The sequence below is a fragment of the Seriola dumerili genome, unplaced genomic scaffold (assembly GCF_002260705.1).
Source record: "Seriola dumerili isolate Sdu_G_001 unplaced genomic scaffold, Sdu_1.0 BDQW01001845.1, whole genome shotgun sequence".
In the NCBI taxonomy this organism is placed as follows: Eukaryota; Metazoa; Chordata; class Actinopteri; order Carangiformes; family Carangidae; genus Seriola; species Seriola dumerili.
Genome location: NW_019176100.1, coordinates 1,060,060 through 1,083,819, shown reverse-complemented (window position 1 = coordinate 1,083,819; position 23,760 = coordinate 1,060,060). Strand labels below are relative to the sequence as shown.

General features: G+C 40.4%; 1 protein-coding gene across 2 annotated transcripts; it reads left to right on the top strand.

Moving 5' to 3' along the window:
• Window positions 1-23,760, top strand: LOC111239023 (aryl hydrocarbon receptor-like). 2 transcript variants are annotated; one of them, XR_002665841.1, is made up of 12 exons: window positions 1-444; window positions 4,554-4,732; window positions 15,887-15,999; window positions 16,083-16,172; window positions 16,263-16,383; window positions 17,449-17,588; window positions 18,502-18,707; window positions 18,893-19,002; window positions 19,099-19,240; window positions 20,425-21,970; window positions 23,021-23,222; window positions 23,373-23,760. XR_002665841.1 is itself a non-coding variant. In XM_022768788.1 (11 exons), the coding sequence occupies exons 1-11, from the start codon at window positions 386-388 to the stop codon at window positions 23,114-23,116; spliced, it is 2,802 nt and encodes a 933-aa protein (XP_022624509.1). In that variant the 5' UTR covers window positions 1-385; the 3' UTR covers window positions 23,117-23,760. The 2 variants fall into 2 exon arrangements, 1 of the variants encoding a protein (XP_022624509.1); XM_022768788.1 differs by having other exon boundaries at window positions 23,021-23,760.

The window sequence follows — 23,760 nt, the reverse complement described above, 5'->3', positions numbered from 1 at the left end:
ACATTGCACTGGATTGGCTGAGGCGGGAGAAGAAGCAGGCCGAGGACTGGTTTGTGGTGTGAGAGCTGCACGACTTCCCCTTGGAAAGTTTACCACTTTTTTAAATGACTCTTTGACCGACAGAGAGGCTGCAAAATGCTGCTTCACCTCACACATTTGGATTATTCCTCGCCTGGGTTTGGAGTGAACTGGCTTCACAGTTAAAGAACCTGGAAATCCTGCAGCAGCGACACAAGACAACAACAACAAGAAGAAAACTCTGGGCGTGTCTTATCCGGAGGTTTTACAAATATAAAACTTTTAAATGCGGGTTTGAACTTTTTCGTTTTGTCTGTCTGAAGTGAAAGGACAGAAAGAGAAAGTTGGCTGAAACCTCAGCGCCACCATGCAGGGGAACGGTGGAGTGTACGCGGTGAAGAGGAGGAGGAAGCCCGTTCAGAAAAAGTAAGATTTAATGTTTTAAATGTTTTTTTTTTAATTATTATTTCTCTGCAGGCAAAGAAATAATCAGTTGTACTGATGTAGCCGAACAGGCCTGAGCTGCGAGGGCGGGGTTACTGCTTGTCTCTGTCACTCAATCAATCATCACAGTATTAATCATCGTGTAATTATAATAATTATTAGTGATATTACCAAACCGTTCACACGCACCAACAACAAGAGTCAAGTAGGCTGCTGCCGCCGCTGCTGTTGTTTTTTTTTTTTTTAGCTTAACTCGTGTGATGTGTGATTTCCGCACAGGGGACAGGTAGGTAGTTTACCTGCAGCGACGCAAAGGTAGTGACGTCAGGAGTAGATAAGGTGAGTCGGGCAGGTGATGGTGGCTGTGGAAAGGAAGTTAAGAACATTTACTCAAGTAGTGCACATCAGTACAGTTTTCACTTGTACTTTTACTGCACTTATTTCCATTTAAGAAATATATTATGAGGTATTATTGTAGATTAAGCCTCTCTGCAATATATAAAATATTAAAATCACCACATGCAACATTGAAGTGATGTATACTTAAGGCATCCAATAATTATGACCAAATAATATACATTATTCTGAAATGGGCCCTTCTGGTACTTCAAGTTGTACTTTTACTTTGGATGCATAACTTTTACTTGTAACAGAGTATTTCTGCACTGTGGCGTTGCTACGGTTACTTTAGTTAAAGATCTGAGTCCATCTTCCACCACTGATGGAGTCTGTAGAGTTTATTATTATGGCTGTGTAAGGTAACAGGCAACAAAAACAACCAGCGGTGGAGGAAGTAAGTCAGAATATACTGTACCTTTTACTTCACTACATTTATTTGACACCTTTTGTGAGGTAGTTATAGACTTAGTCAGAAGAATAGCACAAAAAAATGCTGTTTTCAGCCTCTCAAATATGAAGATTTGCTGCTTTTCTCAGATTAATATATTAAACTGAATATCTTTGGGAGTGTTGGTCGTCATCTTGGACTTTAATTAACAAAATTAATAAAAATAAAAAATAAAAATGACATTATCCAAAAAATTCAAATGATCCATCCAAAAGTTTTTGCATTTTAAACAAATTTCCTGCAAATTTAACAGCCTGCAGCTTTTTCACTTGCACTTTTCCGTGACTGAACACCTGTCGATTTAAGGCTGGACTGTGCAGAGGAAGTCGGAACCGTGCAACAGTGTCTCCTTGTACAGGGATTATTGGGAATGTTATCTGAAGACACACATTGCTGGGAACTGTGCTGGGATTTTGAACCCTATTACAAAAGCAAAACTTTGCAGATTGTTCAGAAATCTCAGCCACTGCTCTGAAAGCACTTCAACGAGCTGTTTTACTCTTTGACCGATAAAGTCTTCCTCTTCATGTCTTACACCACACGTCATCTTGACATTGTATGAAAGAGCAGTGTGCCACGTTACCATCACGGACACATAATCTGCACATGTAACCTGACTCAGATGAGACTGGCAGTTCTGGCTCCAGAGCCAAGCCAAACCTTTGTGTGAGGGCGCCCATCAATGGCCAAAGGTTTGACTCTGCTCCAAAGGCTGTGACAAAGGCTTCCCAGCATGCCTTTCTACATGTCTGTTTTATCTAAAATCATTACAGACTATTTGTCGGATGATTTTCATGGGATAATTTCAAAAACTTTGATTGGTCATCCAACAGAACATGGGTTCGAGGGAGATGATCCAAAAGTAGATTCACCACAGTGACTTGTAGGTTCAGTTCTGAAGAATTGAAAGATACTGATCACATAATCAATTAACTGCTTTTACCTAAAAGTTTCCCAAGGTGGCATCTTCACGTGTGACCAACAGTCCAAGGATGTTCAGGTTTATATGAACATTTATATGTTCATACATTTATATGAACATTCTTCATTATATGAAGATTTTTTGCATTAATTGTCTGTTGATCTACTTATCGATTCATCAGCTAATCATTTCAATTTACTTTCATGGAAGACAAAGAAAAACAAAAAAACTTTAGAAGCTGAAACCAGTGAACTTTTGTCCAAAACTAATGAAACTGATTAATCAATTATCAAAATAGTTGCAGATTAATGCAGCACTGTCAAAAGCTGCTTACTCCTATGATTTGTTATGGATACACTGACTTGATTAACTTACTCCCCTCAGGGCATTTTGCTGTTACAGTTTCCCAAATACAGTCTTTGGCTGTGTTTGTTACGTCCAGAGACGACTTCTACATTTTGAAAATGAAACTAGTGAATTTGTGGGTCAAGTGTTGTGATCCCACGACAGGAGAGTAATTCTCATGTTTTACTCTGTTTCCTCTTGTCCTCCTCTCCGGTCGTGTTTCATCTCCTTCATTCCTGCCTGCTTTGTTCCCTCCTCTTCCCTCCATCTCTTGTCTCAGATCTGTCTGTTCTGTCAGGCAGGGCTGGCACACATGCCCTGACACGTTGGAGAGGAATTACTGTTGTGGTAATTTGTAGTAGTGGAAGATCAACAGACGCACGCTGTCTGAAGAATTATGATGTAACTAACTGTATTTAGGCTGATTTGTGTGTTCAACTCCAAATATCTTCATTTTTTTTTTGGTTCAGACTGAAACATCTCAACAACCACTGGATGGTTTGCCATGAAATTACACACAGACGTTCATGCCCCCCAGAGGATGAATCCATATAACTTTGGTGATCCCCTGACTTTTCCTTTAGTTACACAGTGAGGATGACATTTGTGGTTGTGAGTGAAATGCCGCAACAACTATTGAATGGATTACCATGACATATGGTGCACACAGTCATGCAAAATGTACTTAAAGTAACAAAAGTAGTTGAGTTTAAGTAGTGTACTTGAGTATTATTGATGAATCTGCTGATTATTTTCTCTGTTAATCATTTGGAATAAAGTATTATAAACGAAAGGAGACGTCTATCATGTGAAAAGTAAAGCAAAATAGCAAATTTTTACATGTGAGAACCTGGAACCTGGAACCAGCTCACTAGAACAATTAAATGAAAGAGGGGAATAGTGAAACTAAGTGACCAGGGCCCAAACATAGAGAGGCCCCTAAAAGTTTGTTTTTATCTGCAACTTTTACATTTTACATTATTAGTATTATTAATGAACAGGATCGTGCGCATCAAGCTGGATGTTTTATTGTATATTGTACATATTGTGCATTATGATACTGTTTTAATTTTCAATGTCTCTTAAGCAATAACTTAAAATATGATGTGTTTACTGTTGTGTTTTAATGGGTTTTACGATTGTATACAACCATTACTGATGCCAATAAACCATCAGCAACATCTGAATAGTTTTACAACAGGTTTTTAATAAATAACAGCTGAGTTATAAGTTAGCATTACTTTCTGTATTAAGACCAGTCAGCCAGTTTGATAGTTATAGTTATAGTAGGTTCTAATCCTGTGATTCCAATTTTAATACTATTTTATTATGCTACTTGCGGTGCAACAGACCAGCACTTGTTAGTAAGTAGCTGATTTTAATTCTGCAAATTTGACATGTGAAATCTTAATCTGTTGAGCAGACTAAAATGACTTTCCACCTTTGTCTTAAGGCCAAGTTATAACGAAGACCTGAAGAATTGCGATAGAAATATAATGTTGTAAAATCTTAGTTAAACACTGTGTCAATGGATATGTTAAAAAGGGGAAGGGGCCCCCGCTGAGGCTGCATACTGTATGTGCGGAGCCCAGATTTTTGTGCCACGCCGTTGGCTCTTCCAGTCTTGTAATAATAAAAGTATGTACCGCGCTCTCAGCCTGTGCTGCCTCTTAAAACCAGGAAGTTGAATCTTGGTTTGATGTGGTTTCTTGGGGACATCGTGTCTTAGAAATTCAATGCTGGAATTTTTCTGTTTTAATGAACAGTAACAGTCAGTATGTCAGTATGACACACGAGTCTCCTACATCCCCCGCATGTGCTTCATGAGCTTGTTACAGGATGTGAAAAATGCACCTCAAACCCAAAACACCCACTTAAACCCTAGATGGAAATTCCACTGTGTTCTGCAGGATGTCAAGCAGAGCGAGCGTGTTTTAGCAGGCTGAACGTGTCCTTCCGTCTCATGTCTTGTTTTAGTCTGAAGCCTCCGCCGGTGAAGACCAATCCGTCCAAACGCCACCGGGACCGTCTGAATATAGAGCTGGACCGTCTGACCAGCCTGCTGCCTTTCTCTGAGGAGGTCAGAGGTCGCCTGGACAAGCTGTCGGTGCTCCGGCTCAGTGTGGGATACCTCAAGGTTCAGAGTTACTTCCACGGTCAGTGACCCATACATTCACACACTCACATGTATATGTGGTAACTAAGAGTAAAGGTTACACTGAAAAGGTCAAATGAAACTTGTGGGTGAAATATTGAAAGTGAGTGCTGGTGTGTGCATGCGTGTGCGTGTGCGTGTGTGTGTGTGTGTGTGTGTGTGTGGGTGGGACAATGTGTGTCAAGTGTGCAAACATGCTGCTCCAGACATTTCTGTGGCTGAGCTCCGGGTGTCAGAGAGGGAACTTGACACTGTGAATAATGAATAGTGTCCCTGCTGGGAGGGAAACAGGAGAGTGAGCCACGGGGCAGATGGAGTCTGAAGGCAGAGCAACATGAGACAGGCAGACTGGAACAGTAGGTCCTTATTCTGACGCTGATCAAACACACACTCAGTTATAGGTGGAGCTCGGCCGCCTCTGTGCAGGTAAAGTTGTTTGCTAAAAGTCTGGGCATCCCTGGGAAAACGACATGTTCTGTTGACTTTTCAAGTGGAAAAAAACGACAACCTCTGAAGCAAACTTTCTCCAAATGTAAATCCACACACTCCATATTGATCGATATAATTATCAATATATATGTTTAAAGGTCCTATATCTTACTTTTTTCCAGTGTTTGAGTGTTGATCCATAAGAGAAACCATCTCAATGTAGTTTTACCTCTCCTCTCTCAGGAGCTCTAGTAACAACACGTTGGTGAGCCAATCAGAAGACAGGAGGCTCTGAGCCTCTCTTCTGATTGGATGACTGTTTTCTGTGTGACTGAATAAAAATACAACAGATTTCAGGTAAATACTTGGAGAAACCAAATCCTGCAAGGTTGGATGGTGGGTCCAGGTGGGCGGGGCTTTTGGCATGGCTGAGAGCAGTGACTGCTTTGTTGTGACATCACAAAGTTCCAGAAGTCATAACGGCTGGTTTTAAGGCTCAGTTTCTGAATACAGGCTGTGTGCATTTCTCTGTGGACTGAGCGCTTTGATACTTTCACAGTATTAATATAGAACCTAGACCTGATCTATAATCAAACAACACATGGAAGTCTTACTTTATATAATATGGGACCTTTAATACCATTAAGGAGGAAGGAAACACATTGAACATGTTTGTTAGAGCTCAAAGACAACACACAGTGGCGCACAAACAAGAACCAGTCTTCAAACAGATTTGTTCTTAAGTAAAACATATGAACAATTTAAGAGCAAATTTTCTCTTCGTACTTCGAATTTACTTTGAATTTTCTCACTCAGCTGACCTGTGGCTGCGGTGTAATCCAGTGCACGCTGTAGGTGCACTTGTGCATAGGAATACGGTAGTTCAGAGGTTAGAAGAAGAGAAAAATAACAGGAAGATAAATTCTTCTAACCGTCATGATCTCAACCATCTTTCTGCAAACATGTCAATTATCAAACATGAAAGCTGCAGGAGTCGTTTAAAAACTCAGTAGAATTGGGATCTGCAGCACAAACAGCTGTTGCTCCACCATTTTTTTTCCACCTAAAAATGCCACTGCAGGTCGTCCCATCTCTACCATCCATCCCATATGATGTGATGAACATGGCATACGCCCAAACTGAGATAACCCATCAATATGACATCACTCAGGTTATTTCGTCAGACTTCACAGAGATACGTTGACCCTCAAGCCAACACAAAATGCCTCCACTGGGTGTTGACTAAAATAAACCAACATATCGGCTCGATTTTAACAAAGTGACAGGAAGCCGGTGCCGTCCTGGTCTGGCTGCAGATTTTATGCCAGACTCCTGGAAGCTTTTCCTGCCTCTGTGGCTCTGCTATCGGCCGGCTGATCACTGCTGTTGATGGAGAAGAAGGGGGCTGCAGAGGGAGGAGGGAGAGACGCTCTGAAGCACAGTGGCACGACATGAGGGCTCCTGACGAGGCTGAGCAGATAGGACTGTTTGTGAATGGAAACAATTGAACAACGAACGCACATTTACCGACTGTTTATTTTACACACCAGCTAAAGGCTGACCAGAGATCGTCCAAAAAAAAAAATACAGTTACGTTTAAGAAATTTAAAAAGAGAGACTGAGTTCATCTATAACATGTGAGAAGGATGACGCTGTGATAAAGAAGTACTAGCGAAAATGAAGACGTCAAGCTGGTTGAGGGCCAATCAGATGAAGACTGTATCTACACCTGCTGTCGTACATCGCACTGTGAACACGTTATCTCTTCTCGACTTTGATGTTCGTCCAGAGCAACACTGACGTCTTATTTAATGTTACGTAACTCGACCTTTCACCCATGAAACAAGCAGAGAGTCTTCATATGATGCTTTTGAATTTTTCGAGTCCGTCTATACACATATCTAGCAGTTATTAAATTATGATGCCTGAGTAAAATGGCGTTGAAGGACACAAGCTGCTGTTCGCCTCTTTAAGTCCTCATGGCGTGGCTGGTGGCTGACTGCTTCCTCCGGCGTCTGCTGCGACCCACGTGCTCCCCATTCTCCTCTCTTCTGCCTCAATAAAAGCCTTGTGTCTGCTTTCCTGCACCTGTCAATCAGCTGATAGTTAGGTCAATGAAGGTATGGGGGCGTGGCGCTCCCAGGGTTGTCAGTTCATTTCAACCACACTCACTGTCAAAACACACTTCACAGCAAACTACAAGCAAACAATTAAAAATGGAGGGGATGACTGTAATCAAAACAACCAGATAAAATGTCATATAAAGCATGTGAGTCAAATCAATACACACAGCACTCTGATGAAATAGAATAGATAGAAAACAATAGAAAAAAAATATAAATGCTTTGAAATTGTTAATGATGATCAGTAATTAATGATTTAATTCAGTTTACAATGACATAAAACAGAAATAATACATACAGTTGAGATGCTTGAACCTGAGAATGAATGACTTTGACTCTGATTTAATTTTCTAGCGATCGATTAATCGATTCATCTTTGCAGCTCTGTTTTTGTTTTTATTTTTTATTGATAGTTAATTAAACATATATTTGTTCTAATCTAATCATTTTAAATCAATAGTCATCTTCATCTTCATTTTGTATTTTGACGAAAGAAAAATCGGTTTCTATTCCAAATATTTTCATTATGTATTTATTGATCTCTTAGCCAGTATAAAAAAATATTAAAGAACAAGCCCAGAAAATATGAAACCTTTTTTTAACTACAGTGGTTCCAGGATTTATTTTGTACTTCAGAACCCCTTTGTAAAAATTTCCATTTTGGAATCACAAACTATGAGATTATGTTTTTCCAACAGAACTCTCTCCAAGACTGGAGCTTTAGTTTTAGTTTTATTCCGGCCTCTCCTCCCATGCCTGCAGACCCAGTTCTCTCTCCTATTTCTGTTTTCTATTCTACTCTACGTTCGCCTTTAATTGCTCTGAGCGAAGAGTAATAATTAAAAGCAACTTGATATGAGCGCGTCAGTGTTACTATCAACTCCTCAGTTAGATTTTGGCAGCCGGACAGTAAGAGGACACGGTCTGGAAAGATTTCAGTCAATTAAACAAACAGAAACTGTAAAAACTTGTTCAGACTGTCCCACTTTCTTCTGGTAATTGTCCATGAGTGCAAACTAATGGATCCTGGTGACAGATTTACTGAAGGACCTGGAAGACTGTTGTACTTATTACATTAGTGGTCATTTGAGTTTGTTATTAGCTTGATTACGCTCCAGTTTCCATTATTTCTTATCCACCTGCTGGAAGTCACAGACCTCTTTTCCTTCCTTTGGGCTTTGAAATAAAGAGGCGATACTAAATGTTCTTGACCCAGATTTGGTCGCGCGAGGCAAAAGCTATTGTGTGTGTGTGTGTTTCCTTGTGAGCCGGTGGTCCATAAAGAGTGTGTCCGCCCTACTTCAGTGTATTTCTACAATGTAAGACAGCATAACCGAGCGTTCAGACTATTAAGATGGATTTATTTCCTAATTGTGGTAGATATAATAATGTAATAATTCCATAACTAAGGGGTGGATGCAAAAATGCCTCTACAACCCAACAGACTAAAGCACATTATGCCTGTAATGAATACTACTTCTGTTAAACTTATAAAGTTTGATTTCTAACTCGATTTTAATGACATTATTCCCTCTCTTTTATCTCCGTTTTTGGTCTCCACCACTTCCTGATTGAAATATTTAGCTCTTTAGCTGCTAAATGCTCCACTATGTTCACCAGCTGGTGTCAAACTGTGTCTGTCTACTGTTTGGCACTGAGCAGGAAGTGGACAGTGGCTTTCCAAAGCTTTTATTCTGAAAATGACGTGTAGAGGAAGGCGCAAAGAGATGAAGAAAAATGGATTGACTGGACCAAATTTCAACCCATTAAGTGAGTAAAAACAACAAATATAACCATCATGGTGGCGCTAGAGGAAAAGTCAGGGAATAATCAAAGTGAGTAGGATCTATCCTCTGGAAACCATGAACATCTCTACAGAATTTCATGGAAATCCATCCAATGGTTGTCGAGATATTTTGGACCAAAATGGAGGCCCAACTGACCACCATCCCTAGTCTTGCTAAAAAAGCTGTTTTTACAGGATGAAAGTGTCGCACTTTTCATTGTTTTTTAGAGAAAAGGCCTCTCTGTGAATCTCTCCTACTTCTCCATCTAATCTTCCACAGCAGCTTCCTCTGATTGTGGAGGATGTTTGTTCAGGGCTGAATAATGGAACTGATGTTTCAGCCATACACAACAAAGCCTTAAAAATAACACAAGACTTTGATACAGTCTTCACACAATCATTGATGTCTTTTTTTTTTTTAAATTAATGATTGAAGTGTGTTTGGATGCTTTGAATATGATTTTACATGAAGAAGAAGGAACGAAACCAGGGAGGGGCTGTTGTACGATGTTCCTTGTTTCGGTTCAAGTGTGTAAAATGAAAACAAATCTCTCGTTTGACTCTGAAACACCCCCCAGTTTACAGTCAGACATTATGTGTCACCTGGAGATATCAATAAACAAAGGAATATCAAACAGTCCTCAATGTAGGTTTGTAATCAGAAGTGTAAAATGTACTTAAAATAGGAAATAGGCATTTAAAATAAACATTATTTCTTATTCAGACAAATTATATTTCAGGTTTCTTTCTCTCTCATCTCACAAGGTCTCTGCAAAAACTGCATAGATGGAGTTCATCCTCTGAGGAGCATGAATGAATAATTATTTTGGTAATCTAGCCCTTAGATGTGGATAATCCAAGCATACAAGGTGGACTTTGTATTTGATTTGGCTTGATAACATTAGGAATCACCCCCTTGGCACATGGATCTATTAAGAGAACCAGACACCTTTTAATAAATAGAACACACAAGCATCATACAGATATTTTTAGATTCAGTGCGTGACTTATATAACTCTTAGAGGACACCATTATCGCTGGTGTCCATCACAAATTAACTTCCATAAATCCACTTAGAAATAGAAAAACAACCTTTTTTGTAACTTCAGAACTTGCCTGAGAATCATCACGTTTCATCCAGTGATAGTTGTCCATACAAGCATGGGTTCAAAGCACAAAGGAATTGCTAACGGCTAATTTGGCATAGCTTTAATGATGCCCATTTGCCAAATCGTGAACAACTATAGTCTAAAAAGAGAAATCGTTATGAGCTAATCTCACCAGCTGCTGCCTGTAGCTCCAATCAATCTTTTAATTTAATTTTCAGCATAAAGTGAAGAAGTGCAATTCCCCAAACTCTTCCTTTAACCGTAACTGCAACCAAGGATGTCTATTCTTATTTCTTTTGTGCACCTGAGTGTCTAGATTGTTTTTGTCTGGCTGTTCCTGTGTGTGCATGTGGTTGTGTTGAAATAATGTATGTGTGTGTGTGTGTGTGTGTGTGTGTGTGTGTGTGTGTGTGTGTGAGTGTGAGTGTGAGTGTGAGTGTGAGTGTGAGTGTGAGTGTGAGTGTGTGTGTGTGAGTGTGAGTGTGAGTGTGTGTGTGTGAATGAGTAATGCTGTGTTTTTGGAGTAGAGGTTGACATCATCCCTGCAGACGCTCCTGCATGAGGGCCTCTGTTGTCACAGAGACTTAAGCACAAACAGGAACAAAGCCCATTGTCTGCAGTGGTGGAAAGCAACTTACATTTACTTAAGTGCTGCGTCACTTAAGTACAATTTTGAGGTACTTTTACTTGAGTATTTCAATTTTACTTAACTTTGTAAGGCTGCTCCTACACAACAAAAAGGGAAATATTGTACTTTTTACTTCTTACTTTTCAGATTCAAATTATTGATACAAAATCAACAAATAAGTTATGATGTGTTATAATAGAAAAAGTTACCCAGCAGTATATCATTTATGGTGCAATATGAACCTTATTAAAAGTTTATTGAAGTTTGAGGAAAACTGGTTTGTTAACAGATGTTTGTGCCTATATCTGTTATATGCATTACATCTTTAGCTGCACAATTAAGAGCTGGTATTCAGGAGGAAAACTGGATGTCTGAGCTGTGGAGAGTGAGTTTTCGTTTCCAACAAAATCCTGAAATATTCTAGTGTTCAGTTGAGCATCAAGTGGAACTCCTGTTTGATTTTGATGTGTTGAAGTTTGGATGATTTCACTCGTATTTATTTATAATTTCTCTGCTTAATATATGTTTTTGTCAGTGATTTGTGAATTCAGTGATGATCTTTAAGTTGATGGTGTCCTCTAAGCCCATGCAGGCTGGCCATAGTTGTATACCTGACACAAAAATAAAAATGTAATTAATTAAATCATATAAAGTAGCTGAAATTAGCTCTGCGTTTACCAGCTGGAACATTAGAGTGATGTTCACATGAGTGGATCAATAATCATAATGCACTTATATAATATACTGTATATTATTCCAACATAATTTGGACTTATACACTTGGTACTTAAGTAAATTTATGAATGCAGGACTTTTGCTTTTCTTTACTGTGGTGATCGGAGTACTTCCTCCACCACTGACTTCATGTGTGCACACACAAACTGAAGCAGTGTCAACAAACTCTTCAGCACAGATCATGACTCGTTTGTTGTTTCCTGCTCTGAATGAGTCCCAGGTGATGCTGCTGCTGCTGCATCACCAGGTGTGGGGGTTACCATGGTGAACCTTTGTCACCAAGGCAACAGAGTCTGAACTGCTCAGGATGTCTGACACCACGAGGGGCAGGTTTGTCTCGTTTTGCAGGCGAGCTGATTGTTCACGTCTGCTTCCTGTGTTTGTCGATAACGAGGGGTGAGCGAGGTCGCGGCGAGGTCATTGCCGTCGTTAACTCGGCCTCCAGCTGCACTTTCCAGCAAGATAAATCTGTGTCTGCTCTGCTGAGTCATAAACAGAGCAGAGATACCGTGGCCTGGATACAGCAAATCGCCTTCTGCTTCATTTGGACGTATTTTAATAGTATTTCAAGAAGCTGAAAATCAAAGCAGATACACATAAAGGAAATAAAAGCAATTTCTCTTAACTTTATATTTTAGGTATGAGTTTCAGTTTTGATTTTGTACTTTTACTCAAGTAATGTAGTTAACATATGACAGCTGCAGTTCTTATGAAGATCTTATAAAATATGATGCTTTGTTAAAGATTAAAATACCTAACAGTACATATAAGTAGAGCTGAAACATTAGGTCGATTGATTAATTAGTTGATTGACAAAAAATTAACTGGTAATGTCATTTCATTCCAGCTTTTTTGCTGCTTTTTCCTTGTAATGACTTAAAGGAGCTATTTGTAAGTTTTGCTATTGCTTCATAGCTAATGTTAGCATTAGCAGCTGTTTACTCACCAGTCTAGAAGAAAAAATAGCAAGTTCATTATCAAACTTCATTCCTTAGCTCACCAAGAGCTGTCTCCAGCTGTGGAAAGCAACAATAATGTTAACTTTAATCTTTCCATCTACTGAAGTTAGCATGCTAGCTAGCTAGTCACTTTCCGATGGTGCTTGGAGGACGTATGATAACCTCTTGTATTACAAAGAAAGTGGTCTCCACTGGCAGATAAAACTTACAAATAGCCCTTTTAATTTATTATAATTATGATAATTATTTATTAGAATTTATTATTTATTTTAAATCATTTTGAGGTTTGTTCCGTTGGTTGGACACTTCTGCATTGAGTACTTTTAATATTCTAAGTAGTATTTCCAGATTATACTTAAATACTTTTTACTTAAGTATCTTTTTCCTTAATAATTTAACTCCTTCCTTAATATTTAACAGTAACAGTATCTAACATTTTCAATGCAGAACTTGTACTTGTAATGGAGTACTTTAACATTGTTGTATTAGCACTTCTACTCTTGTAAGGATCTGAAAACTTCCTCCTCCACTGTGTTAAATCAGAAAATGCAGACAATCTTTTTGACCCTGCAGAGAAAGAAAACTTCAGACAGTTAAGATGTCAGCTCAACAAATGTGTGTGTGTGTATATATACATATGTATATATGTATATTTATGTGCGGTTTAGTGTACTCTGAGTATATTTGCACTGTAACTACCCTTCGGGGCCCCTCACAGAGACCACACACCTCGGAGCTAACAACAGATGGTTGATGCCACGTCGGTGCTGACAGAAGACACTTACACTGAACATCCATCTCAACAGGACAGACTTCAAAACTTAAGTAGTTTCAAATAAGAAAAAAACGTCCTTCTTATCTCCGGAGCAATCTAGACATTAGTGTCAGCATGAAGATTGTTTTAGTGTTTTGTTTTTTTAGCCAAAAGAAAACTATATGTCTTTCATTGTCATTTATTTAAAACAAACAGAGCTACAACAGTTACTCTATTAATCTATAAGTTGATAGAAAAATAATCAGCTACTATTCACATTACTGGCTTATTGTTTAAGTAACTATATGAGAATAAACTGAACATAAAAAGCTCCCAAGGTGTAAAAAGTTTATGTGGCTTAAAACTAGATATCTTGGGGATATGATGTCATTATCAGGCAACCAAATGACCGTATTGTTACCGTGATTGAAATCACAGAATTTCTGTGGTTTGAAAGACATTTTAATGTGGAAAAGTTGCACATTATAACTTTAACCTGTATGGTGACCATGAAATAATATGTTGGTCAGCTGGTTCTGTCTCAGTCGTAACCAGATGTTTGCTGTGATGCAGTTTTGTTGTTTGCAGAACTTAAAATAGAGCAAAGAAGAAGAGATTTAGCTGTTTATGTTTTGTTCACTGTGGAGGTGGAGGTCATTTACCAAACAGACAAGTCGACCTTTCAGTAAAACTGTCCGATCTGTTTATGTTGCACATCGTGTCCGGTTTGTCGGTGTCACACTGAGCTTAGTGCTCGGCGACATGATGATGTGTTTACGCCAATCCGTGCACATCCCCTGAGTTGGCTACAGTTCATGCAATAATAACAAACTCTGGATTCTTTCAGTCAGTCGTCTTAGTTTGTAGAAAACTGCTCTTGACTGAGACGTCAGGGCAAATTCCTGGGTTTGTGGGGTGGAGACGAGAGGCAGATCCAGTGGGTTTGTTTTAAAAAGGGGGAGGGAGGGAGGCAAGAGGGGGGTGGGTGGGTTGGGGCGGGGGGGGGGTGAGGGATGTTTGTTGGCGTGCCACAGAGTCATTACTGTAGGGAAAGGAAAGGAGGTATTGCTTAGCTGACTGAATGCCAGCGATCACAGATTAGATTACACCAGATTTTGCTCAAGCTTAAAAAAATCACTTCTTTTTAACACAAAGGGAAAATTCTGCTCCGTCCAGTTCAATCAAAATAAAACTGAGATTTTCTGCACAGCTCCAGTTTTCAGTGTCCCTGCAGATACAGTATTCGTGCTCCATTTGCATCTGATTCTGAATCTGAATATGTTTCTACATTCACACTGTGCAGATGTTTGTGCATAAAAAGCACATGCTCTCATGTTCTGTGTGTGATTTCCTGCTCATGGAGGTAAAAGCCGCCTGCATTTGGCCTGCAGGACGTCAGTCACACTGATTCGTCTGTTCCACAAATAAACCAGTGAAACATTAGCAGGGATGCAGCAAGGACACATGCATGTGTCGGATACCCAACAGCGCTTTTGTTCACTTTGAATAGAATCGTTTCTTTTTTCCCAGAGCCATAGCATGCAATGACGAGTTTTTTAAAATTACAGTAAATTTAAAGTAAATTTTGGAGGGTTAAGAAGACAAACCAAAGAGAAGGTGACACTTTTTAGGTTGGAGATTAGTTTAACTCCCATGTGTCCAGTAGTCACTCTGATTTTGGTCTCCACCAGCTCCTGAGGGAAATATCTGGCTCTTAAGCTGCTAAATGCTCCACTGTGTTCATCAGCTGCTCTCTCACTGCTGTTTGATGCTGAGCAGGTCGTGGACAGTGGCTTTTTAGAGCTGTTTCTCTGAAAACAGCTGCCTGCTGCAGCCAAAAATGACACTATGAGATTGAACCAAAACTGTAAAGTTGCTGTAAAACCAAAGCAATGAGCTGAAAGAGCCTCAAAATCCACAAACCATGAAAAAAAAAACTAGATTTCATGTAAATATCAGCTGGTTTTACAAGTTCCCGACTGAAAGCCACATGACTTGAGAGCTGAATTCAGATTTGGATAATATCTGAACCTCAGTGAAAAACATGGCTGTAAATTAAAAGGTTGGTTCACAAATTCAAACAAAAAATCTTCAGGGACAGTTTTGATTTAATTCACTCGTGGTGAATAGAGGTGAATGGAATTCAGTTTGAGGCTGTGAGTCTGTTTCACATTTTCATTTGGTACTGTTTAATAAAAACTAGAATAAATACTTGTAAAGCTAAGTGGAAAAAAACAAGGACTGCAGCTAACCAAAGCTTTGATTATTGATTAATCCACTGTTTTCTTTTTGTTGATTCATTAATGCAAAATGAGTGAAATCGTCAGTTTCCCACAGCTCAAGTTGACTCATTCCTAAGTCTTATTTTGTCAGATCCCGGTTGGTAAATCAAATAAGAAAAAAGTTGATTTTGAAATCAATATTCTCTGGACAGACTGATTCATTGACTAATTGTTTCATATCTAAAGAAAACATGTTGTTAATTATTTTGGTGAACTGACCCTTAAACTGTGTTCCCTCCATCGCTGAGCCTCTGGACATTGAAAATTAGTCTGTGCAAAAACTCAGTGTTGTGTGAACGAGTTATTTTTTGACTGAATTGTTTGTTTGTTGTTGTTGTTGTTTACTGCAGCGGCGCTCCAAAAAAATGCGAGGTCAGCTCCTGTTGTCTCTGCAAACAGCAGAAATGGACAGACCGTGTCCCTGGATGGAGTCAGTTTCTCAGAGGGAGAACTTCTGCTGCAGGTGCGGTAACAAAACACACAGTAGACATTGTGTGCAGCTGTGTTTGTAGGGGTCATGTGCATGTGTGCCCATTGTTTCTGCAGGCTCTGCACGGGTTTGTGTTGGTTGTGACGACCGACGGCACGATCTTCTACACGTCCCCAACCATCCAGGACTTCCTGGGCTTCCATCAGGTGAAACTCTGACTCTGAACGCAGTGTAAATACATTTCTGCGCACTGTGTTTGAAATTTTTTTTTAATGAACTCCTCCCTCTGCCGCCAGTCGGATGTCGTCCACCAGAGCCTGTTTGATCTCGTTCACATGGACGACAGAGAGATGTTCAAATGTCAGCTCCACTTCGCGCTCAACCCCAGTGAGACCGGCACACACGTCAGAGCAAAGGGTAAAGACTTTACTCATCAGTGGTTCAAATCTTAAAACTGATCAATCTCTACTGCAATCACTCATCTCTGGCTGCATATGTCCACTAGAATTTTTTGTTTGTTTCCTTGTTTTATCTGAATCATTTTTGAAGACCAGATAAAATTAATCAGTAATTCACAGAATAAAAAAACATAAGATGCACATTAATCTACAAAACCAGTAAAATGGTGGCATCCTGAAAACCATCTAGATTGATTGTCACAGCAGAGGGCACTGCCTCCTTAAACTGCCTCTGCTCTTATCAATTGATAACATCAAAGAAAATTCATGCAATGATGCAAAATATTCCCCTCTCCCAGTTTGTCAGTTGAGAGGATTTGCTTTGTCTTATGTGACAGTAAACTGAATATCTCTGGGTTTTGAAACGAGTTTGAATTTGATAACATGAACTTATAGACGATTCACGGAGGACATCACATCAGCCCAGTCCTTGCTTCTCTTCGTTGGCTTCCTGTCCATTTCAGAATTGATTTTAAGATTTCACTGATCACTTTTAAAGCTCCAACTTTGAACGACGTGCCGCAGGAGATGAAACAGAATCAGTGACTTCACTTCTTAAAACCTGTTTTTAATGGACTTGCTTTTATATGATGTCATCTTTTTATCATCCTTTTATTGTTTTTAATTGGTTTTTTTTACTGTCTCTACTCTCCCCAATTGTTTTTGTTTATACAGAAGTATATTGTACTTTATGTCTTTTCTCTCTAACTTTAACCCATTTCTGTCCTGCTTTAGTTTGGCCTTACTGTGCAGCTCTCTGTTGTTATAACTCTGTTTTTAAAAGTGTTACATAAATAAAGTTATCGTAATTATTATTATTATTATTATAAATCAGAGAGATTAATTAAACTAAATTAACTAAAAACTGCTTGTTAGTTGTGATCTCTAATTAGACATTTTTATGAGTGTCTGTGTACAAATGAACTTGTATCAGAGTGTCATTGGTGATGAAGGTAGAAGGACAGACATGGGGAGACACAGCACAGACACGTTCCAGTTTAAAATGAATACTGTCTCTCTGCAGATGGGCAGTCTGGCAGTAAATCTCTGGGCAGCTCTCAGAGCCTCTTGCCTCAGTACATCCCTCCAGAGAACTCCTCTTTCCTGGAAAGAAGCTTCTGTTGTCGCCTTCGCTGCCTCCTGGACAACACCTCTGGATTCCTGGTAACGTCATCCGTGCATCCGTTGAATAAGAGTCTACAGCGTTTTGTAGCAGCTCTGAGAGACTGGCACAGTATTTATTACTTTTAGTAATGGTAATATAACAAAAAATATAAGTGAGTGAGAGGAGAAGTGGAGCAAAGATGTTTTGTTTTTTTTAATCTACAGTTTTGACATTTTATTTCATCAGAAAAAAATTTCTTTTGGCTGAACACATAGTTTGAATCTCCCTCCCTCTGAAAGGTGCACTTGATTTCATTCACTCCTGCAGCAAAGTGGACAAAACTTCAGTAATCATGTCATTTAAAAAAACAAATTAAAGTCAGTTGAAACAGTGGCCACAAAAAGTCATTTTAAACAGTGATTTGCAGCAGTTTACTCTGAGCAACAATAAAATCAAGCAGTTTGTTTTTATTTATTGTTTGTGTTCACTTGTCTATTCACTTATTTGTACTGGTGTGATGATGGATGTATTAAAAGGGGAAGGTGCCCACTGAGGCTGCATATGTACTGGACCCATATTAATACAGGCAGCCTGTATTTAGCCTGAGAGACAAAAGCCAGGATAAAAACAAACAGAGGCGAAGGACACACAGCACCACGCTGATGCTGTTGATCTTATTGTTGCGCAGTAATAACTGAGGATGACTCACATGAATGTATCAACATGTTTATCAGCTCGGATCTCCACTCGCCTGGATTTTGGCAGAGAAGTCAAATAGTTGCCATCTCCTGTGGAAATCACTCCCTGGCTCAAAACCACAAACGTCAGGCTCATTGAGAAGCAAACTCACGAGGATAGTTCCTCTGGGAACCATGAACGTAACATCGCTATCATGGATAAGACTCCCATTGATATGTATTTGATATGTTTATAACAACATGCATTAATGTAACAGTGTCTCCTCCTCTCCAGGCTCTGAACTTCAATGGGCGTCTGAAGTACCTGCATTTACAGGGAAACGCCGGGGCTGATGGGACCTTGGCTCCTCCTCCTCAGCTTGCTCTGTTCGCCATCGCCACGCCTGTGCAGACTCCTTCAGTCATGGAGATCCGCACCAAGACCCTCATCTTCCAGACCAAACACAGAATGGACTTTGCTCCTTTGGGCATAGACACCAGGTAGGACTTTTTTTTTTTAGATGAAGAGACAAATATTAAAGGCAACTTCCAACATGTTGATTTCATTATTTATAACCAACAAGTGTCAAATGCCTCCTATTCAAAAAGTGAAATTATCCCAATGTAGTCCAACTTTTCTACCTGTAACAGTCTGTCCATTGTGTCCTTTGTGTATTTCTTTTCAGAGGGAAGCTGGTTTTGGGTTATACAGAGGTGGAGCTGGTCACAACAGGGTCTGGTTATCAGTTCATCCACGCTGCTGACATGATGTACTGCGCCGACAACCACCTCAGGAGTGAGTTATTCTATAAGGGCTCTATTTTCTGTATTTTTTTGTTGTCAACCTTACATTATTGTCGGTCTTACTTGTATCCATCTGCTCTGTCCTCAGTGATTAAAACCGGAGACAGCGGTTTCACCATCTTCAGGCTGCTGACTAAAACAGGTCACTGGTTGTGGGTACAGGCCTCGGCCAGGATAGTCTTCAAGGGAGGGAGACCGGACTTCATCATCGCTCGTCAGAAAGCCCTCACGTAAGCATCGCTGTCTAACCTTCACATTTTAGTCCTGGTTGTTTTGCCAACACCTGGGATTACTGTGGCAACAGCAAATTCACTTCAACTGCAAACACTGCTCTGTCAGGAAACGACGAGCAAATGTTGTAAATGTTTACGGTGCAGCCAAACAAACTCGTCTGCCACAACAAAAATGTTTTCCTGTGAGTACTTCACAAAGTCAACCCATATTTTGCCAGTTGAACACTTTAAATATGAAGCAGTGGCAGAAGGAAATCTTGGGTTAGCATTAGCAGTAGCTTTGATGCAGCTATAGAACTGTAAACACACAGTAACCGGATTATAATTTCCTGTGAATTCCTGAAGCGAAGGCAGGTCATTTGAATCCTTCACAGGAATGACGGACTCTACCACTAACAATAAAAACTTGTTTATTTAAGAGTGACCAGATAAATATTGTTATGTACATATAAGTAGTGCAGCAGATACGGGACATCTAGCTGAAGCTAATTTGTACAACCTATCCCTGCTCAAATAAATAACTTAAATAAATAAAAAACAGAATCAGCATAAAGTCAGATAAAACTGACTGTGTACATGTATATGCATATGTCTGTGTGCATGTACATGACTAGTAAGAGTGATATTTAGTCCATAAAGAGTTTGGACAGTGGTGTATTTTGTGCAGTCTCTCCAAAGCTAACAGCTAAAGTGTAAGAAAGAGATTTAACAGTGTGTTTTGTATTAGTTTTTGGGGTGAAGAAGAAGACGTAGTCATGACTAGTACATCCACTGTGTAGTGGTATTTCCCCCCAGCGCGAAAGCCTTCCTGGATGCTATCTGAGTTTAAGCTAACGTTAGCCGCTCTGTCCTGCTCTTGGGGATGTTTACACTGGATCAACTGGTGGGGAAGCTATTTTTTTTGTAGCTTTGGCTTTAGTCTTTTAGCACAATATGTAGCCATCATTTAAGATACAGACAGACAGCTGGAAACATTAAGAAGTCAGGCAGACAGGCAGTGTTTTCAATCAATGCAGGGGCCTAAAGTTAGCTTAATTAGCTAATTAGTTAAATCAGATCAAATCAGGCTCTTGCTGAACAGTCTTGTTTTTAATATGCTGAAATGTTTCTTACAAGACTTTCAGACACTCTATTATTATTTTTGTAATCTAATATTAACCTTTGCTGCTGTTTTTCGACAGAAATGAAGAAGGAGAGGAACATTTGCGGCAGAGAAGACAGCAGCTCCCCTTCAACCTCGCCACCGGTGAAGGTGTCCTGTACGACGTCTCTCTGGATGTCTTCTCCTTTCCTGGTCCTCCTGTCCCCGACGCTGAGCCCACAACAGAGAAACCTCTGGACCCTGCCTCGCTCCTGGGATCCCTTCGCCGGCAGGACCACTCTGTTTACACCCAGCCAGAGAAGCCCAGTCCCCAGCTCCCAATCTTCTCCCAAACAGAGGACACTGTTTGTGAACAGCCCCAGCCGACCTTGGAACAAGCCTTCCTGGACAGCCACGCTCTGCTCAGTGTGCCGGGTCAGATCCAGACTTTACAGAAGGGCTCTATCACAGCGGACCTCACATCAGAAGCCATGATTGAGTCTTTGGAGCAGATTTTGGGAGCTATAGGGAATGGAGTGATAGAGGGTCTTGAGGTGGAGGAGACGGAGCTGAGGGACTGGGAAAACACTCTGGTCAGGATGAATAAAGAGAGGGAAGACACGGCGAGGGAACTGAATTGCACCCTGGCTAATGATGTGTTCTCATATGTGGAGGAGGCTCTGAGGAGAGAGACCAGTGGTTTTGTGGTTCAGGGCTCAGATCAGACTGGGTGTCGTGTTTCTGGGATGATTCAAGGTGAGCATCCTGGGTTTTCAAATAGTGAGCCACAGTGGCAGCCGATGAAATCAAACCGGAGTGGATTTGGAGAACAGGCTCAGTTGGGAAATATTCTTGGTGATGTTGGTAATTCGACCGGACTGAAAGGTGCCGCTGAAGTTGTTTCTCACAGGACGACGAGCACCCTAACACCCACGCAGTGTCGCAACACTCACCAGGGCAGCAGCAATCACCACTGTGGCAATGAGATTTCAACACAATCCTGCGTGACACATCAGTCTTGGCTTCCATCGACACACAACGCCGACAATATTCAGAGCAGCCATCAATCTGGCTTGGAGGTGATGGACCAGAGTGTGCAATATTCTCTAAACCACGCTGGTTCACAGCAGACTTGCGTGGGGCCACTGCCTCGGGGCCCTTCAGTGTGGCAACAGCAACAACTACAACAACAGCAGCAGCTGCCGCAAAGTTTTCACCATCACACACTTTCACATTCCTCACACACGCCAGTCAGCGTGAACTCGACAGCTCAGTCGTTCCACCCGCAAACACAGAGATTACCTGGCAGCTGCATTTATGAAAACAGAGAAGGTCACATACCGAACGCTGCTCTTGTTCCTGCCAGACGGAATAGGCCTCTCCTGGGGCCCACATGCTCCAGAGGGCCTGCACATGTTGCAGGGGCCACCACAAATGCCCCACCCTTTACCCTGTCCCATCCAGGCATCAACCAGACGATGATGTCCAGCCCCAGCACTCACATGGCTGCCTGCCCAGGGGTGGGCAGCGTCAGTTTGGGTCATCTGAGAGGAAACGATATCGACGTGGGAACATTTCAACCAGAGTATCCTGCTGAAAACTCGTCGTTACAGTCTTCATTCTTCTGTTGGAACGGTGACGCTCAGGTGAGATAAGATTGCTTTTAGAAACAATCGGGTTTTCAGTCATTTATTTTGAGGGAAGAAAAAGGGGGAAAGAAAAACAATTCAAAATGTATTCATTAACTAAGGTCTGGCTCAGATTTCAGGATTACTGGTATGAGTATTTCCCGGCTATTTGTCCAGATGGTTATGATTCCTCTTGGAAAACACATTATTAAGCCCCCGGGCAGTTCTCGCCCTGTTTTGATGAGCTTCTCCTCCACCTCAGTATCCAGCAAACACACAGAGCTGTGAAGTGATACAAGTTACTTGGGTTGTGGGAGTAAAAGTCCCATTCATTTTCTGCACAGACACAGTTAAAGGACTGATGGTTGGAATGAAGAAGAAATTCTCTGGATTTAATCATCAGTGTAAAAGATGAGCAGCTGTTAGAAACATCAGTTAAAATTAAGGAGGTAATACAAGTTGAAATCTCAAAGAAGATTTGTGTCTGAAACATTAAAAGTGCTATATGTAAGTTTTCTCTGCTGACGAGCGGGTGGTGATGAGCTTCAGACATGTTGCATTTGCAAGACAGGCCTCTGAGCAGCGCTACTTCTTCAGGGCAGATGGGACGCTACAGCGACTCGCTATCGGAAAGTGACGAGGCGGGCTTGCTGGTTAGCGTGTTAACTTCAGTAGAAGAAAAGAAGTGATAGAAATAGAAGCAAAACAAGCGGGTTGGTTTCCACCTCTGGAGACAACTCTCGGTGAGTAAAGGAATAAAGTTTGATGCTGAACTCGCAACGTTTTCTCTAGAATGGTAAGTAAACAGCTGTTTATGCTAACATTAGCTATGTAGCAATACCAAAAACTTACATATAGCACCTTTAAGTCACCAAACGTCAAATTTTGTTGTGTTTGCTGTTAATGGTGGGGTGAAATCAAGCATTTTAAATCAGTTCATTGTGAGATTCTGCAACATTTCTATTACACACAACATCTTCAGACAGTAAATGAAAGAAAAATGAAGATAATTGATATCTAACCTCCCATGATCTGAAGGTTTTAATTTGTCACTTTTTTGTTTCACAGATTCCCAAAATTCCCCTGAACGGCGTCGTCGACTCGTTCGCCTTCCCGGCCCTTCCTACTGGGAGCATCAACCTTTCCCAAAACACGGGGCCATAGTAACCTCTGTGCTGCACTCTGACTGGACTGATAGATATGCATGAGTGTGAAGTCATCAGTGACTCCGAAAGCACCTCTGAGATTATTCCTACAGACAAAGCAAGAGGTGATTATTGTTTTACCAATGTTGTGTCTCACAGAGAAATATGGACCGTCTCATTTCAAACTAAAAAACCTCTCAGTTTTCTTTTTTTTTTGACTCATCAAATATTTATCAAACAACTTTATTTAATAATTATCTTTTACATGTATTCAGTATGTGGCAAGTAACCGACAGCTGAAGTGTCCTGTCAGCGGAGAGGAAGCAGGAAACAGCAGGGTTTAATACAAGAGGACCTTTCTGTAGAGAACAGAAGAAATCTGGACTACAGCCTTTTCTCTGTCACCTCAGTTTAACTCGTCCTACTGCACATCACAAACAATATCTTATATCTGCTTCTTGTGAATATCCATGTATATCCAGTTTTATATGCTGTATTTTTTTCTTTTTATGAGTGTGGTTCTTTGAGTGAAGTCATAACATCACGTCCGTCAATTCAGAATTTCTTTCATTTGTCCTTCTGAAGAAATGAATCATGTTCCTGGAGTTTGGCTTTTCACAGTATAAATCTAATCAGCTCCACAACAACAGAAATGTCAAACAG

Excerpts from the sequence above, each read along its gene's own strand:
- LOC111239023 (XM_022768788.1), top strand. The coding sequence starts at position 386 with ATGCAGGGGAACGGTGGAGTGTACGCGGTGAAGAGGAGGAGGAAGCCC. Across the intron at positions 16,173-16,262 it reads ACTTCCTGGGCTTCCATCAG|TCGGATGTCGTCCACCAGAG; the intron begins GTGAAACTCTGA and ends CTCTGCCGCCAG. Across the intron at positions 21,971-23,020 it reads GTTGGAACGGTGACGCTCAG|ATTCCCAAAATTCCCCTGAA; the intron begins GTGAGATAAGAT and ends TTTGTTTCACAG.